This window comes from Desmodus rotundus, chromosome 9 (assembly GCF_022682495.2).
Source record: "Desmodus rotundus isolate HL8 chromosome 9, HLdesRot8A.1, whole genome shotgun sequence".
In the NCBI taxonomy this organism is placed as follows: Eukaryota; Metazoa; Chordata; class Mammalia; order Chiroptera; family Phyllostomidae; genus Desmodus; species Desmodus rotundus.
This window is the reverse complement of record NC_071395.1, coordinates 44,744,666-44,759,651: the sequence shown is the minus strand read 5'-3', so window position 1 is coordinate 44,759,651 and position 14,986 is coordinate 44,744,666. Positions and strand designations below refer to the sequence as shown.

Sequence of the window (14,986 nt, the reverse complement as noted above, 5' to 3'; positions counted from 1 at the left end):
GGTGGGGGAGGGATGGGGGTTCAGCTGGGGTGGGGTGGAGGGATGGGGAGAAAAGGCACACAACTGTAATTGAATAACAATAAAAAATTAAAAAAATGCATCCATTCATGGTGTGCAACACGATGACCCAATGTACATGCACGTCGTAAATGTTCCCCACACTCAAGCCAACCAGCATATGCATCACCTCACATAACTACCATTTTCCTTTTTTTTTGTAGTGAGAACACCCAAGATCTACCCTTTTGGCAAATTTTAGGTACACAATTCAATATTGTCAACTAGTCACATTGCTTTCACCAGCTCCCCAGCACTTACTCATCTTGCATGACTGAAGCTTTGTAACCCTTGATCAACATCTCCCCACTTTCCCTCCCTCCAGCCTCTGGGAACCACCTCTCTGCTCCTACGTTCTGATTTTATGAGTTGACTGCATGGAGGGCAAAGGGAGCAGCAGGTAGACCAAGGTGGAAGTTATGACCATAATTCAGGTGAGAGATGATGGTGGCTCAGACCAGGAGGTGAGAAGCACTCAGATGCTGGATGTATTGTGAAGGGAGAGCCAACCAGACTTACTAAAATTTAGCCAGAAGATAGGAAGACTCAAGGCTGGATGTGACTCTAATGTCCTGGGGGCTGGAATCTTTGTCATCTGGGCTGAGCTGAGGCCATTGAGTGGATTACCTCCCTGTGACCTCCTGTGGCTTGGGCCTTCTCACAACATGGCGCTGGTAGCATGTGTCCTCACAGACCCAGGTGGAAGCTGCAGAGCTGATGTCACTTCTACCACATTCTATTTGTTACAAAAGAGTCACTAAGGCCAGCTCAGATTCAGTAGGAGGAGAAATTAGACTCTATTCCTTAATGGATTAGCAAGGTCACATTGCATAAGACCATGTAGGACATGAGATATGCTTGGGAACATGTTTTGAAAATTCCCTTTGCCATAGCCATGGAATGAGGGAGAAGGGAGGAGCCATGGATATTTCTAAGGCCGTTGGGCCAAAAGGCTGATGGCGCTCCTTTTGAGAAATACAGGCAGGCTGCCCTCTTGGGCAGGGTTCTCCAGATGCCTTCAGGCTGGTTAATCCACCACCTTCATCTGCCTCACAGGAAACTCCCACATCCTTGCTGCCCCCAAACACACAGCCACTCCTACTGCAGCTCTTTTTTTTATGTCCATCCTTTCTTCTCATGCTGTTTTGGGTGCGAGTCAAAACCTCCTCTTTTGGTTTTCCCATGGGGGAAGGCAGTCCTCTCTTTCTCTTTAACTTTCAGTTTGTAAGTACCCACCCATCAACGTCAAGCTAAGTGTGAAAAAGTTTCCTTTGCGAGTTCTGTCTATGTGACTGCAGTAGCCAGCCTTCAAGGTGGCCCTGACAATCCCTACATCTCGGCATTCATGCCCTTGTGTTGCCTCCTCCCTCAACAACTCACAGCTGGTCCAGGTGACAAATAGACTGCAGTGGAGATCATGGTTTGGGATTGTAGGCCAGGCCATAAAAGGCACTGTGGTTTCCACTTTGGCTTCCACTATGGGGTGAGGACACTCTGTCAGTCCTTTGGGGAGGCTCCCATGGTGAGGAACTGTGGCCTTCCGCCAAGGGCCATGTGAAGGCACCATCTTGGAGAAGGCTCTTCTAGCCCCAGGTGAGCCTTTGGATGCCTGCTTCTCTGGCCAGCATTTTGACTGCAAGCCTATGAGACATCCCAAGCCAGAGCCCCCTGGCTAAGCTGCTCTTGCCTTCCTGAACCACAGAAAATATAAGTGCTATTGTTGTTTAAGTCACTAAGCTTTGGGGCAATTTTTTTTTAATGCAGCTATAGCTAACTGATCCAGTGTCCTAGAACTTCACTTTGGAATGTGGTAGTACTTAGAGATCTTTTTCACACCTTGTTACAAATGTGACCACCTCCCGGAGGCCTTCCCTGATTACCTCTCTTCATTAGCTCCCATCCTACCCCATTACCCTGTTTTATTTAAAAAATTAGTTATTCACTATTGGAAAGAATAATATTATAGTGTTTATTTCTATATTTCTTTACTAGTTTATTGTCTCTCCTGTCTTGATGGAAAGTTCCGTGGAGAAAGGAGCTTATTCATCTTTTCCACCCAGGCACTCTGTAGAAACTCAAGTGCAAGGGCAGTTGTTATTGTTACCTCTATGGATGAACTGATACTTCCCTTTTTCCAAACCCAAGTTCATCCCAGCTCAACTTCTTCTCATCCTCCAACACAGCTATGACTCCGTTCTTCATCTCAACCACATCCTGAATTACAACTCTACTCCCATATCCATCACTGTTGCTGACCCACCTTCAACCCCACTCTCACCCAAATCCAAAACCTCATGCCAACCCCAGCCTTGGTAAAGGTGTGTGTGTGTGTGTGTGTGTGTGGTCTGAGGGAGGTTCCCATCAAGATGGATTTGCATGTACTTGTCTTTAAAGAAAAGGGAACTGAGAGGAGCCCCAGAAACCTGACCAGGAAGAACAAGGGGCAGAAGCTATCAAGTTCTGGCTGTACCTTCTTAGTGTCTTGCATGCCTACCATGTATACTAACTCTGGGTGCCGGGACCTGCCAGGTATGGCCCTGGCCAGACTTGGGTTGGGAGCCATGGGTGGTTGGAAGCCAGAGGTGGTCAGGACCCAGGTTATAGCATCTCCACCCTGGGGTTGAAAACTGAGGGACTGAGGAGGAAATGGGCTGGGTGCTCACTTGTCTTTCCTCTGGAAGGGACCAGAGAGGAGGAGGAGGATGCTGATGATTATGAGAACATGGCGCCTCCCTACAAGGACCTTCCTCCCAAGCCAGGTAAGAGGAATTCTCAGAGGCTAGATGAAGAGATATGTGGTTTGTGGGCTGGAAGGGGAGCTATATCTCTAGGAGGCATTAGCTGGGCTTTGTAGACATGTGGTCAGCCTGTTGTGTGCTCATCCCATTGCCAGGCACTTTGATGGCAGGAGGACCCATGCCTCTGCCCTGCCCTTGATGATATCTCAGGCTGATGGGGAAGTCAGTGCTGGGAACAACCCCAGGTGAACAGACCTAAAGGGGAGTAAACCAAGAGACTGGAGAAATCCTGAGGGAAATGGAGGGCTCTGCCTGCAATGGTGGGAGGATCAGGGGTTTAGAAGATGAGACATCAGAGTAGGACTTGAGGGATGAGGAGGAGTTTGTTAGGAAGAGAAGCCCAGAAGAAAACTGGTGGATGCAAAGACCCAAAGACAGGAAAGCTGGTGTTTGAGAAATGAGAGTGGACTGTTGGCTCCCCAACCTCCCGACATTCACAGCCAGGGCCCAGACTTGCCTTTAGACTTGGATGGCCCACACCTGAGCTGCCTTGGTGACTGTGGACAGGGGCCATTCCATGTGGGATGGGGCTCCACATCCTCCACGTCTGGGTCTCAGGGCTCTGTGGGGCTTGGATGAGGTGGGAGGTGAACGGGACTCTGCTGTTTGACTTTCCGTCTCCAACTCCAGTGTGGTCCCAACATGATTCTCAAATCCAGCTCCAGACTAACCCCATCCTCTTCTTCAGGGCCATCCCCTCTCCAAGTCCAAGTGCAGCTGTAATATCTCTCCATCCCCATCTCCATTTCAAAATCCAGTACCATCATCATGCCCCAACACAACTACAGCCAATCTCAACTTCCTCCCTTTTTTCAAACACAAGTTCATCCCAGCTCAACTTTTCCCCCATCCCCTAACGCAACTACGACCCCATTCTTCATCTCAACTACATCCTGAATCACAGGCCTACTCCCTTCAGATTACTGCAATCAGAAAAAAAACTTTAACCAGAGGGTAGGCTAGTCAGATTGCTTAATTGAAGTTCTCTTGTCAAGATTACAATGATCTGTTTTTCCAATGTTTGGTATTTTGTGTGCATGGGGGATTTTCCCCTTGACTTCAATGGCATAAAAAAAAAAAAAAAAAAAAAAAAAAGACTGGGCTTTGGATAAAACAACAACAACCCTACTCCCTTGTCCATCACTTTCCCTGACCCATGTTCAACCCTACCCTCATCCCAATCCAAATCCTCATGCCAACCCCAACCTTGACTTCATCCCCATCCCTAAACTTACCTATGTCTTTAATTTAGAGTGACCAGCTGCTCCAGTTTGCCCAGGGATGAAAGATTTCCTGGGATGTGGGACTTTCAGCTTTAAAACTGGGGAAGTCCTGGGTAGTCCAGGATGGTTGGTTATTGTATCTCAATTCTGTCCCTGTCTCTAACCCCCATTCTATTCTCATGCCCAACCCCATCCATTATAATGTCAACCTTGTTTCCATCACTGCCTTTGATCTCATTTTCATCCAGACCAGCTCTAACTCTGAGCTTCTCTTCTTCAGGTTCATTGGCTCCACCAAGGCCTCCAAGGGCAGGTGAGCTGGGATTTGGGGTACAGGAGACCCAGTGCTGGTTTTGCCCTGTTCTGGGCCTAAGCAACCTTTCCTTCCTCCTCAGGAAGAAATCCAGAACCCATTCCACTTCCCCACAAGCACTTGGAGGTCACAGGTGAGAATCTAGGGTTGGGACTTTGTGTTCACCTAGCTTACGTCTTGCTCTACATGAGCATTATCTTTGTGATCCCCTCCAGGCCTGGATATGACCTCTGTCACCTACACATCTCAACTGGGTGAGCTATGAGAAAACCCTTCAAGAAGCCTGAAAGGGGACACCTGGAAGTCCTTTCTCCAGTCTCCCAATTCTGCCTAGAAAACAAATCAGAGGGGATGAAACCTTGTTGATCTTGGAAGACAGAGTCTTTCAGCAACTTCTGCATAAAACTCTCTCCCTCTTTCTCCCAGGCATCGCTCTGGAACATCCTCCATTTCAGCCATCCCAAGCCAGTAAGTAAGTCCTCTGTATGTTCTCCTATCTTTACTCTCACAGTAGCCAGTGTATTTGATTCAGTCCTAGAGTTCTAGAGTGAGACCACAGGACCGAGAAATGTTCCCTCTCAGAAGCTACTTCTCCCTGAGTCTAGACTAGACCCCCAGGGGACCAGGGTGTCTGCTGTATACTTTTCTGGCCCCACCTCCTGCTTGCATATAAGGTACAAGAAACATTCTCTGCCCCAGATGCAAGGGTCCACAGGTTTCCTTGAATTGGGGGTAGCTTGGGAAGGAGCTTCTGGAGGGCAGAAGACAATGCATTGTAGTGGGTAAGGGCAGAGGTGGGTCCAAGTCACACATGACCTCTCAGTTTACTTATGTACATCTATGCCATAAGGGTGAGGGTCCAATAACATAAGGCTGTAACAGAATGCTTGGCACACAGGAGGTGCTCCATAAATGCTCTGGGCTTCTTCAGGGTTTTCTGTGCCCAATACCCTCTTGCTGACCCTATCAGGTGACATAACCATGACCATAGACTTCTGTCCCCTTCCTTTTGGAGAAGGGCTCAAGATTCTTTTCTGTACTCTCTCAAGCACCAGTATTGGACTCTCTGTCCCCATCTCCTCCGCTCCCCACCCCAGCAACTCCAGTTCCCTGGCTCAGTCAGAAGTCTGGGGATCTTGGGTGCCACCACAAACAGAGACGGATGGCTTTCCTGTGTGTGCCGGTGGTGGTGTCACTGCTCCTGGCCTGCACTGGTCTGGCCGTAACCCTGATTAAGTGTGAGTAGGGTGAGGATGGGCTTGTGGGGAGACTGGGGATGGGATACAGGAGGATTGGGTTCAAGCTGGACTCTTCTCATAGACCAGAAGGTGGTGGAAGAACTGAAGATGTTAAGCTTTCAGCAGAGGGCGTGGCAGGCAAATGGTGAGTGTTTCCAGTCATCCCTTTGTGCATGCATAACGAGCATCACCGTGATCCTCAGACCCAGCTCCAGGCACTTCGCCAGGCACTGGGGTTGAGGTTGGGTGGGTAGGATGGTGAATTCATTAGACACAGGCCCGGATGCTGTGGAGTGTGTGTGTGTGTGTGTGTGTGTGTGTGTGTCTACCCACATACACCTGTGCTGCCCAATGTGGTGGTCATGAGCTGCTGTGGCTGCTGAGCACTTGAAATATGCTCGTTCCAAACTGAGATGTGCTGCACGTTGGAAGCACACACCGATTTCAAAGCCTTGCTACAAAACAAGGCTGTAAAATGCCTTTATAATATTTATAATAATCTTTAATATTGATTATGCACTGAAATGATAATATTTTGGATATATTGGGATAAGTAGAAATAGCATTTAAAGTAATTTTACCTGTTTCTTTTGACAATAAAAAATGTGAGTACTAGAAAATTTCAAACTACCCCTGTGGTTCACATTTTGTTTCTGTTGGATGGCACAGGCATTAAAGAGCTGTTTACCAAATTATCATCTCTAAAGTATAAAATTTCAAATTTTGATGACTAGTCTAAAGGAAGAAGAAGGTGATTCTATGAAAAAGTCTAACAAGGGGTCTTGACCTTATCTTTGGGAGGGTCATACAGGGCTTCCCTCAGGGATGGTATTGCAGCCAAGAGAAAGAAGAGAAGGAATTAACCAGGTGAAGGGCTGAGGTCTCAGGATGTGCAAAGGCTCTGTGGTGCGAGGCAATATTGCTTAAGCACGAGGGAGGAGTGTGGTGTGGTTGGACAGGTGAGAGGCGACAATGACTTGCATGAGGATTGTGGCTATGAGGATGGAGAGAAGTGTGTGAAGTGAAAGGTTTAGGACATCAGGTTGACCAGACCTGGGGATGGATTGACTGGGAATGATGGTGAGTGAGAAGGAAGAGTGTCGAGGCTGTCATATGCCCCTATCTCTACCTCTTTATCTACCTGTGTCTATATATCTTATATTTCTGGCTTGTCTAACTGCAGGACGACCTATTGATGATCCTAGGGAGTGTTAGAAGAGGACAAGTTTGTGTGGGAGCGGTGGAAATACACACGTTAGTTGTAGAAAATTTTCTGGGCTGGCATGATCGTCACCATGACTGCTGAAGTCTGAAAGCCACTGCATTCCATACTCCCCTCCCCCCACCACACTAACTTCTCACTGCCCAGAATTCAATACAGAACTCTTTGCTTGACATTCAAAGAACAGGACATTGGCTCTCATCCTACTTTGCACTCAAGCTCCTATGAAGTTCCCTCAACTTCTACTGCACCAGCCTTCCCTAACATAGTTGCCTCTGTACCTTTGCTTCCAAGGTGCCTACTATGTCACACCTCCTCACAGTAACTGAATCACTGTCTTTCTTCAAAACCCACCACTTCCAGGAAGCCCACCATCCCCATTCTTCCCCAAGCCCAAGATCAACTCTAGGATTCTCTAAGCTACTCTAGGATTCCCCCTGGGCAGCAAGCATATTGTTTTTGAGTTGTAGTACCACCCACAAAAATGTGGGTGCAGTGGGGAGCGTGGCTTTCGCTTCTCTCTGCTGTGTCTGCTGTCAGTGCTGGGTGAGTGGGTAGATGGGGGTTTGGGTCTCTAACCTTCCTGCCCTCCCTGCTGACAGTGACTGGCATGGCGGGGCTTGCTGGCCTGAAGAAGGACATTGACCAAGTAAGAGCTGACACCAACCAGTCCCTGCTGGAACTTCGGGGCTTATTAGGTGAGTGGGACTTGGGAAACTATCCTGAGATGGGGGGCATGGCAAAGCTGGCATATTGCACAAATCCGTGGGAGCGATTCTCATTGCAGTCTATCCTGTTCCCAGACTGTTCAAGGGTCACCTGCCCTGAGGGCTGGCTCGCTTTTGAGGGCAGGTGCTACTACTTCTCTCCAAACACCAAGTCGTGGGATGAAGCCCGGAAGTTCTGCCAAGAGAATTACTCTCACTTGGTTATCATCAATAGCGTTACTGAGCAGGTGAGCTGTCCCCTCCAAGCCCATGAGAACTGGCAGGGCCAGCCTGCTTCTCTCCCAGGTTTACACATCCTTTCCTGGCCTAGATGGAGTGAAACTGGAATTGCTTTTGAGTTACTGAAACTTTTCATAGCAAGCTCTTACTGACATAATATCATGCAGAGGTTAGGAGGGTATGCTTGGCTTGAGTTCAAATTTTGGTTGTGTTTACTTATTTTCCTTAAGTCTCAGTTTGCTAGCTCCTAGGTAACACTTCCTATTCTCCAGACTGTATTCCAAACATCTCCCCTATTACCTGTGTTAACATCATTCTCATAAAAACCCTGTAAATTCTTGTGGGAGTCAGGAAAGGATATGTTATGCTGAAGTAACAGACAGTCCACACAGCTAAATGGTCAACGTGTCTGGGGCAAATCATACATGGACTCTTAGAGCTTCCCTTTGCATGCACTTACATGGGCATGCTGATGCTTTAAGGTGGTAGGGAAACAGTTTACCTGTGCGTATGCAGAAGGAGAATTGAAATATTTGTAACTAATGTTATGACTTAGTACTACTACAGTTAGGTGGTAGTACCATTTGTGCACAGCACATATCATTTGTACATCATGGATGAGGAAACAAAGGCACAGTGCACTTGTAAGTTGTGTCAGAGCCAGGGTTTGAGCCCAGGCATTGCTGTGGTGTGTCTTTTCCTAGACTTTTACTTTTAACTCCTCTCTGTCATTATTTTTAAAGTGGATTTCTTATAGACACCATACAGTTGGGTCTTATTTTTCAAAAATTCAATCTGACAATCCCCAGCTTTTAATTGGTGTTTTTTAGACCATGTTCATTTTTTAAAAAGATTTTATTTATTTTTAGACAGAGGGGAAGGGAGGGAGAAAGAGAGAGGGGAACATCATGTGTGGTTGCCTCTCAAGCAGCCCCCCACTGGGGACCTGGCCCGCAACCCAGGCATGTGCCCTGATCTGGGAATCAAACCTGAGACCTTCTGGTTCGCAGGCTGGCACTCATTCCACTGAGCCACACCAGCCAGGGCGACCGTGCTCATTTTAATGCAATTATTGATTTGGCTGGATTTTGTTAAGATAATTAATTAAATACTTTTTATTAGATTTTTATTTTTAAAATACTAAATACATTTATTACTTTGTTTTTAAGATCATTTATTACCTTATTTTTTTCTTGTAGGTCCTCCCTGTGTTTTCATTCTTCCATTTCATAGCATCATTTGTATGAGTAGCTAACATAGAAGGGTTTGGGGGATTAAATTAGATAATATGAGTGGGGCAGGTATAAATCATACTCCCTAAATTCAGGTGCATAAGAAAAATATTCCTTTGTTTGATTTAAATAACTCATTTAGTTTTTCTGAGCTCCCATTACACCTGGGTTGTAGACAGTTAACCTTAGTCCATTGGGATCCTCCCTTTGTCTTCTGAGTGGACAGTTTCTGTGGAGTCAAGGTGGAGTGGACCACTGGTCTGGTCCTCAATGTCTGCCTACTGAGCTGGTGTTCACTGACTGAGTGACTCTGGACAAGTTATTGAACCTCTCGGTGCCTCAGTTTACCCATCTATAAAATGGCGATAATAATACTTGCTTCCGTGGTCACATTGAGGATCAAATGAGATAATCTGTGCAAAGCGCATAGCTCACTTGTTAATTTATTACCTCAACCACCATTTCCTGAGCACTCATTGTGTGCTACGTGCTAGGCCCTACTCTAATCTGATAGGCCAAGCAGCCCTTTTGTCTTTCTGGTTTCCTGACAGCTCTCTGGGGCTCTACCGAGGAACAAGGGTCCAGGTCCCCTCGACTTTTTAGGTCTCCAACTCCATCTGGGGTTTTGGTCACCACTTGGGGTTCACTGGGGATGAATGCAGGGCCCCTGACTCTGGCACCCATCATGTCTGCAGCTTCGTAACGTTTTTTCTCTTTGTATTCTCTCCTCTCCAACTTTTCGAGAATCTTAGTATTGACTGAGTATTGGGTGAGTGAGGTATGATTTGCATACAAAATGCCCAGACCCTAAATGTACATTCAGTTTTGACATGTGCATGCAGCCATTTGACTGGCAACCCAAGCCAGGTTTAGAACACCTGCATCCGCACTCCCACCCCAGGCAACTGCTCAGCTAGTTTCCCTCATCGCAGGTCAGTTTGCTGTGACAGGCGTTGGTGATATTTTCTTCCTAATCTTTTGTTTTTGGCCCAAGTCCTTTCTCTCCTCCCCAAAGCCTGGGCATTTGAAATACCAAAAGGCAGGAAGCTCTACTCCTCTCCTTTGTTTCCCTTTCAGACTCTTTTTCTGAAGCAGTGGATTCCTTTTCTGCCTGAATGCAGGTCAGCACTGCAGGGCAGGGTGGAAGTACCTGGGAAACCAAGACATCAGTTATTATTAAATGTCCCTTAAATGTTATCATGTTAAATGTGAAGGCATCACAGTACTTACTGTGTATCAGACACTGTTCTGAGCACTTTATGCTATTAACTCATTTAACCCTCACAACGCTATGAGGAGGTGGCTACTATTATCCCGTTTTACAGATGAGGAAACTGAAGTGCAGAGCAATTCACAGGTCTTGCGAGAAAGTAACATAATTATTCTCACTGCACATGCTCAAGGAGGAGGAAGGTGTTGATCCTGCTCCGGATGCCACAGGGACTGGGAAGGACTTTGGGGATGGCATTCAGAAGCCCTAAATGTGTGTGGGACATAACAGAGGGGCGACCTCATCCTGAGGGTTGTGTAGAAGAATCAATGGGTGAATAGAGTTTGTACTTGCAGAACTTCGTGGCCAAGGCTCACCGCTCTCCACGGGTGTACTGGCTGGGGCTGAGTGACAAGGAGCACGAAGGGAAATGGAAGTGGCTGGATGGGTCACCTGTCACTTTGAGGCAAGTGTCTAGAGTTCTTGAGTTCTCTGCTCATTATGGGTCCTTGTGTGGTCCAAGCCAGCAGGTTCGTTAGAATCCCAGGCTGGACTGGCCCAGGGTGCTCTTTTTCTGATGGGACTTCTGGTCCTTGCACCTTTTTGATTTTCCTCTATTGCAATAATCTCCACCTTTTAGCCAACTGCTCAAATATATCAAGTCCTCAGGCTAATGGTTGGGAAAAAAAAGAAAGAAAAGAAGGGTGGAGTGGCTATAGGACAAGAGGAAGAGGAAGATTTTGATTTGCAAAAAGGATGAATAGGATCTCATTTTTTTTGTATTCTACAGATATTCACCCGTTTACATATTTAACCTTAATAATCCTGTAAGGAAAGTAGTATTATCATCTTCATTTTAAAGATGAGGAAACTGAAATAGGGAAAGGTTAAGCGAGCTGCCCAAGGTTACACAGCTAGCAGGTGGCAGTGTCAACCAACCTGGCTCCAAAGTCTATTCTCTCAGCCTTTAGACTTCACTTTCTATAGGAGTGTATGTATTTGTATTTTTAAAAATTTTTTAAAAAGATTGTATTTATTTGTTTTTAGAAAGGTGGAGGGAGAGAGGGAGAGAAACATCACTGTGTGGTTGCCTCTTGCATGCCCCCTACTGGGGACCTGGCCTACAGCCCAGGCATGTGCCCTGACTGGGAATTGAACCGGTGACCTTTCAGTTTGCAGGCCAGCGGTCAATCCACTGAGCCCAGCAGCCAGGGCTGTATTTGTATTTTAAATAAATATAAACAAATTGTCCCCCACTGGTTATACCAATATAAACTCTCAGCAGTTTGACTGCAGTTTTTGGTCCACATGTTCATCAAACTTTTGGAATTTTGTTGGTTTAGTTACAAGTGAAAAATGAAATCCCAGTGTAGTATTAATTTGCATTTCTCTTATAGTGACAAAACACATATGTTCAATAGCCATATGTTTTACATTTTGGTGACTTATCTATTTATATCTTTTGTTTTTTTATATTGGAATTTTGGTCTTTTTCTTATGGATTTCTAGAAGCTCTTTATTATTATTATTAGAGATATTAGTGTTTTGTCTGGGGATGTCATTTTTTATAAAGGTCCTTGGAAGGAGGCGGAGCTCTGTCTATAAAGGTGGCCCGCATGGCGTGGCACTGTGGGCGCCCAGCTCAGATCCCTTCATGGGGCTGAGGCAGCCACCTGCCAGCAAAGGGCATTGGCTGTGAAAGGGTCACAGTTATGCTTTCTCCAGAAGTAGATCTCAGCTGAATGGAAGTCTGCTCACCGAGAAGGTCACCCTATTCCCACTGGGGTCAGTCCACAACCAATGACTGGCTAGAGAAGGCTGGACACCTTGTCTCAAGTTGGGACAACTCTGAGATGCTATTCACATTCCAGAGGTCCCTGTGGGATCAGGCTGAGGCTAGATTCAGCTGAACCCACATCCTTGCTCACCTCCACCCCTTGCCCCATCCTGCTTCTCTCACTCCCTCTTTCCTGAATGTCTTTTAATAAATGCCATGCCCCTGAGTCACTAAACAAGGATCTGTCCTGACCTAAGACTTTTCAGTACTTGGAAGGTTGGGAGAATTAGGGATATAAAGGGAGTGTTCTTTGGAAGAGGAGGCAGACATTGACCAGATGCAGGAAACTGATTCAGGAGGGAAGAGGTGGGGCTGAGTTAGGACAGACAAGTTGTGGTGAAGGGGATAATGCTGCATCTTCAGATAATTCTGAGAAGCTGAGAGAAGTGACTAGATAGAAGAGGAAGTCTTGTAGCATGAAGACCTTTTCTCCCAATTAAAAAAAAATCAATAGACTTAATTAATTTTTTTTTAACTTACAGAAAAATTGGGCTGAAGGTACAGAGATTTGCTATATATGTGCTCTGCTCCAGCACACAATTTCCTCTGTTATCAACACCTTGCATTTGTGTGGTGCATTTGTTACAATTGACAAGCCAATATGGACACATTATTATTAACTAAAGTCCCTACTTTACATTAGGGTTCACTCCAAGCATTGTACATTCTGTGGGTTTGGCAAATGTATAATGACGATGTCATGTGTCTGCTGTTACAGTATCATGTAGAATAGTAGTGTCATCGCCCTGAAAAGTACCCCGTGCTCCACCTATTCACCCCTCTCTCACGAACTTTTTCTTCTATTCAGCTACTGGGAACCAGCAGAACCTAACAATGTTCATGACGAGGACTGTGGCAGCATGAACACAGGTGGCACTTGGAATGACCTCTCTTGCAACAAAGCTACGTATTGGATTTGTGAGCGGAAATGTTCCTGTTGAACCCCAGGGATGAGACTGGGTGACTGGTTGGGGGTCTGTGCCCGACTGCCCCTTGGCTCTTGGAGACCAGAACCTCCTGCCCTTCCGCGGAAGGCCCTGCCTCTCCACGAATCGATTTGGAGGCGCCCGAGACGAGACCGGCAGCCTGGATGTAGCTAGTTCCCTGGGGTGTAAGTCAGACCGTTTCTAGGGTGAGGACCTGGGGCCTTGTTCAGCTGGATGGTGTTTTAGCGCATTCAGGCTGCGGTAACAGAACCCCACACACTAGGTGGCTCATAAACAACTTCTTTCTTAAAGTTCTGGAAGCTGGGAAGCCCCAGATGGAGGTGCAGGGAGATTCAGTGTTTGGTGAAGGCCCACTTCCTGGTTCGTGGATGCTTCTTTCTGCTGTGTCCTCACATGTTAGAAGGGACAAGGGAGCTCTCTGGGGTACCTTTTATGAGGGCGCCAATCCCATTCAGGGGGGCCCTATCTTCATGACCTAATCACTTCCTAAGGGTTCCACCTCTGAATACCATCACGCTGGGGACAGGGTGTCGACATACGAATTTTGGGAGAGGGACATGCACATTCAGTCCACAGTTGATGGTGAGCTGGAGGGACATGTCTTAGTGATGGTCTCCTGGGTCTGGGGTCTGGACGAAGTTTACCAAGTCCTTGATCATGACACTTAGGAAGTGATTGCACTGGGGGCCTGGGGTCTGATTGATTGAACTGGAGCTCAAAATAACTTGGGTCCTCTGAACCATGATGCTTTGGGAGTGGGCTCCCTTACTGTCTATCTGATGTGCACCAGCTACTCACTGGGAAGCAGATGGGGCAAGATTATTCTTGAAAAGCAACTTTCTCAACATCCCAAGTGAGGTTTGATCAAGCTAGCTAGGTGGTGGAATTAGACCTCTGCTAGATTTGGCCCATGGAAGGCCTGGAAAGGCAGACCAACTGAAAGACAAGACTCCCACCTGGTGTGGCCAAGCCAGGCTGTGACTTGGTCAGATCCTCGGGAGAGCAATGGAGATATCTACCTACCTGTGCCTTTGAACTATTAGCGATTTGTGAAGATCTTTGATGAAGTATTTCACTTTACTGCCAAGTGGACCTTCTGGGGCTATTAGCTCTTGCAATGTTAGAGCTTCTCAAAATGCCATTTCATTGTGTGGTCCTTGCCCATTGTGTTAATTTGCTGGGATTGCCATAATCCAGTACCACAGATTGATTCGAACAACAAAAATATATAAAATATATTCTCTCATAGTTGTGAAGAATGGAAGTTCAAAATCAAGGTGTTGGCGTGGCTGGTTGCTGGTAAGGCTTCTCTCCGTGGATTATACATGGCTGCCTTCCGTCTGTGTCCTCACATGGCCTTCCGTCTGCACGTCTGTGTCCCAATCTCTTCTTATAAGGACACCAGTCATACTGGCGTAGGGCCCACACTAATGGCTTCATTTTACCTTAATTAGCTCTTTAACGACCCTATTTCTAAATACAGTCACATTCAGAGGTTCTTGGGGTTAAGACTTCAACACATGAACTTCTAGGGGCACAATTAAGCCTGTAATGCCTGCTCTGTGTCAGAGGCACCCCTCCCTATCATTATGACAGTTAAAACCATCCCCTGAAAATCGGTGCTACCCCCAGCTGAGCACAACTCAACAGGGCAATTCCTTTGGAAAACTCCCTGAATTGTATACAAGGGTGAGCAGACATTCTCCTAATCAATTAATTTATTGATCAACAAGTGCCCACGACTATTAGAATTGTTCCTGTTTTGACTGAAAACTGGCCATTGGGGAGAGGAGGCTCTGAGTGGAGGGAGGGGTGTGGGGGAGGCCAGCATTCATTTCATTTTCTGTTCCTTCTATACTTGTCTCCCCACCACCTCCACACCTGTCCCCAACTCACCAGTACCGAAACCAGCCCCCCAAGCAGCCCATAGACTGCGGAGTGGGTGGGCATCCTGTTCCAAGC

At 46.6% G+C, this 14,986-nt stretch overlaps 1 protein-coding gene across 1 annotated transcript; it reads left to right on the top strand.

Annotated features, from left to right (window-relative positions):
* The first annotated feature begins 2,490 nt into the window (after positions 1-2,490).
* Positions 2,491-14,281, top strand: CLEC17A (C-type lectin domain containing 17A). Its single transcript, XM_045192609.2, has 12 exons — positions 2,491-2,586; positions 2,739-2,816; positions 4,359-4,391; positions 4,474-4,524; positions 4,607-4,645; positions 4,818-4,859; positions 5,441-5,629; positions 5,712-5,774; positions 7,454-7,549; positions 7,655-7,806; positions 10,597-10,706; positions 12,886-14,281. The coding sequence occupies exons 1-12, from the start codon at positions 2,544-2,546 to the stop codon at positions 13,016-13,018; spliced, it is 1,029 nt and encodes a 342-aa protein (XP_045048544.1). The 5' UTR covers positions 2,491-2,543; the 3' UTR covers positions 13,019-14,281.
* The last annotated feature ends 705 nt before the right edge of the window (positions 14,282-14,986 follow it).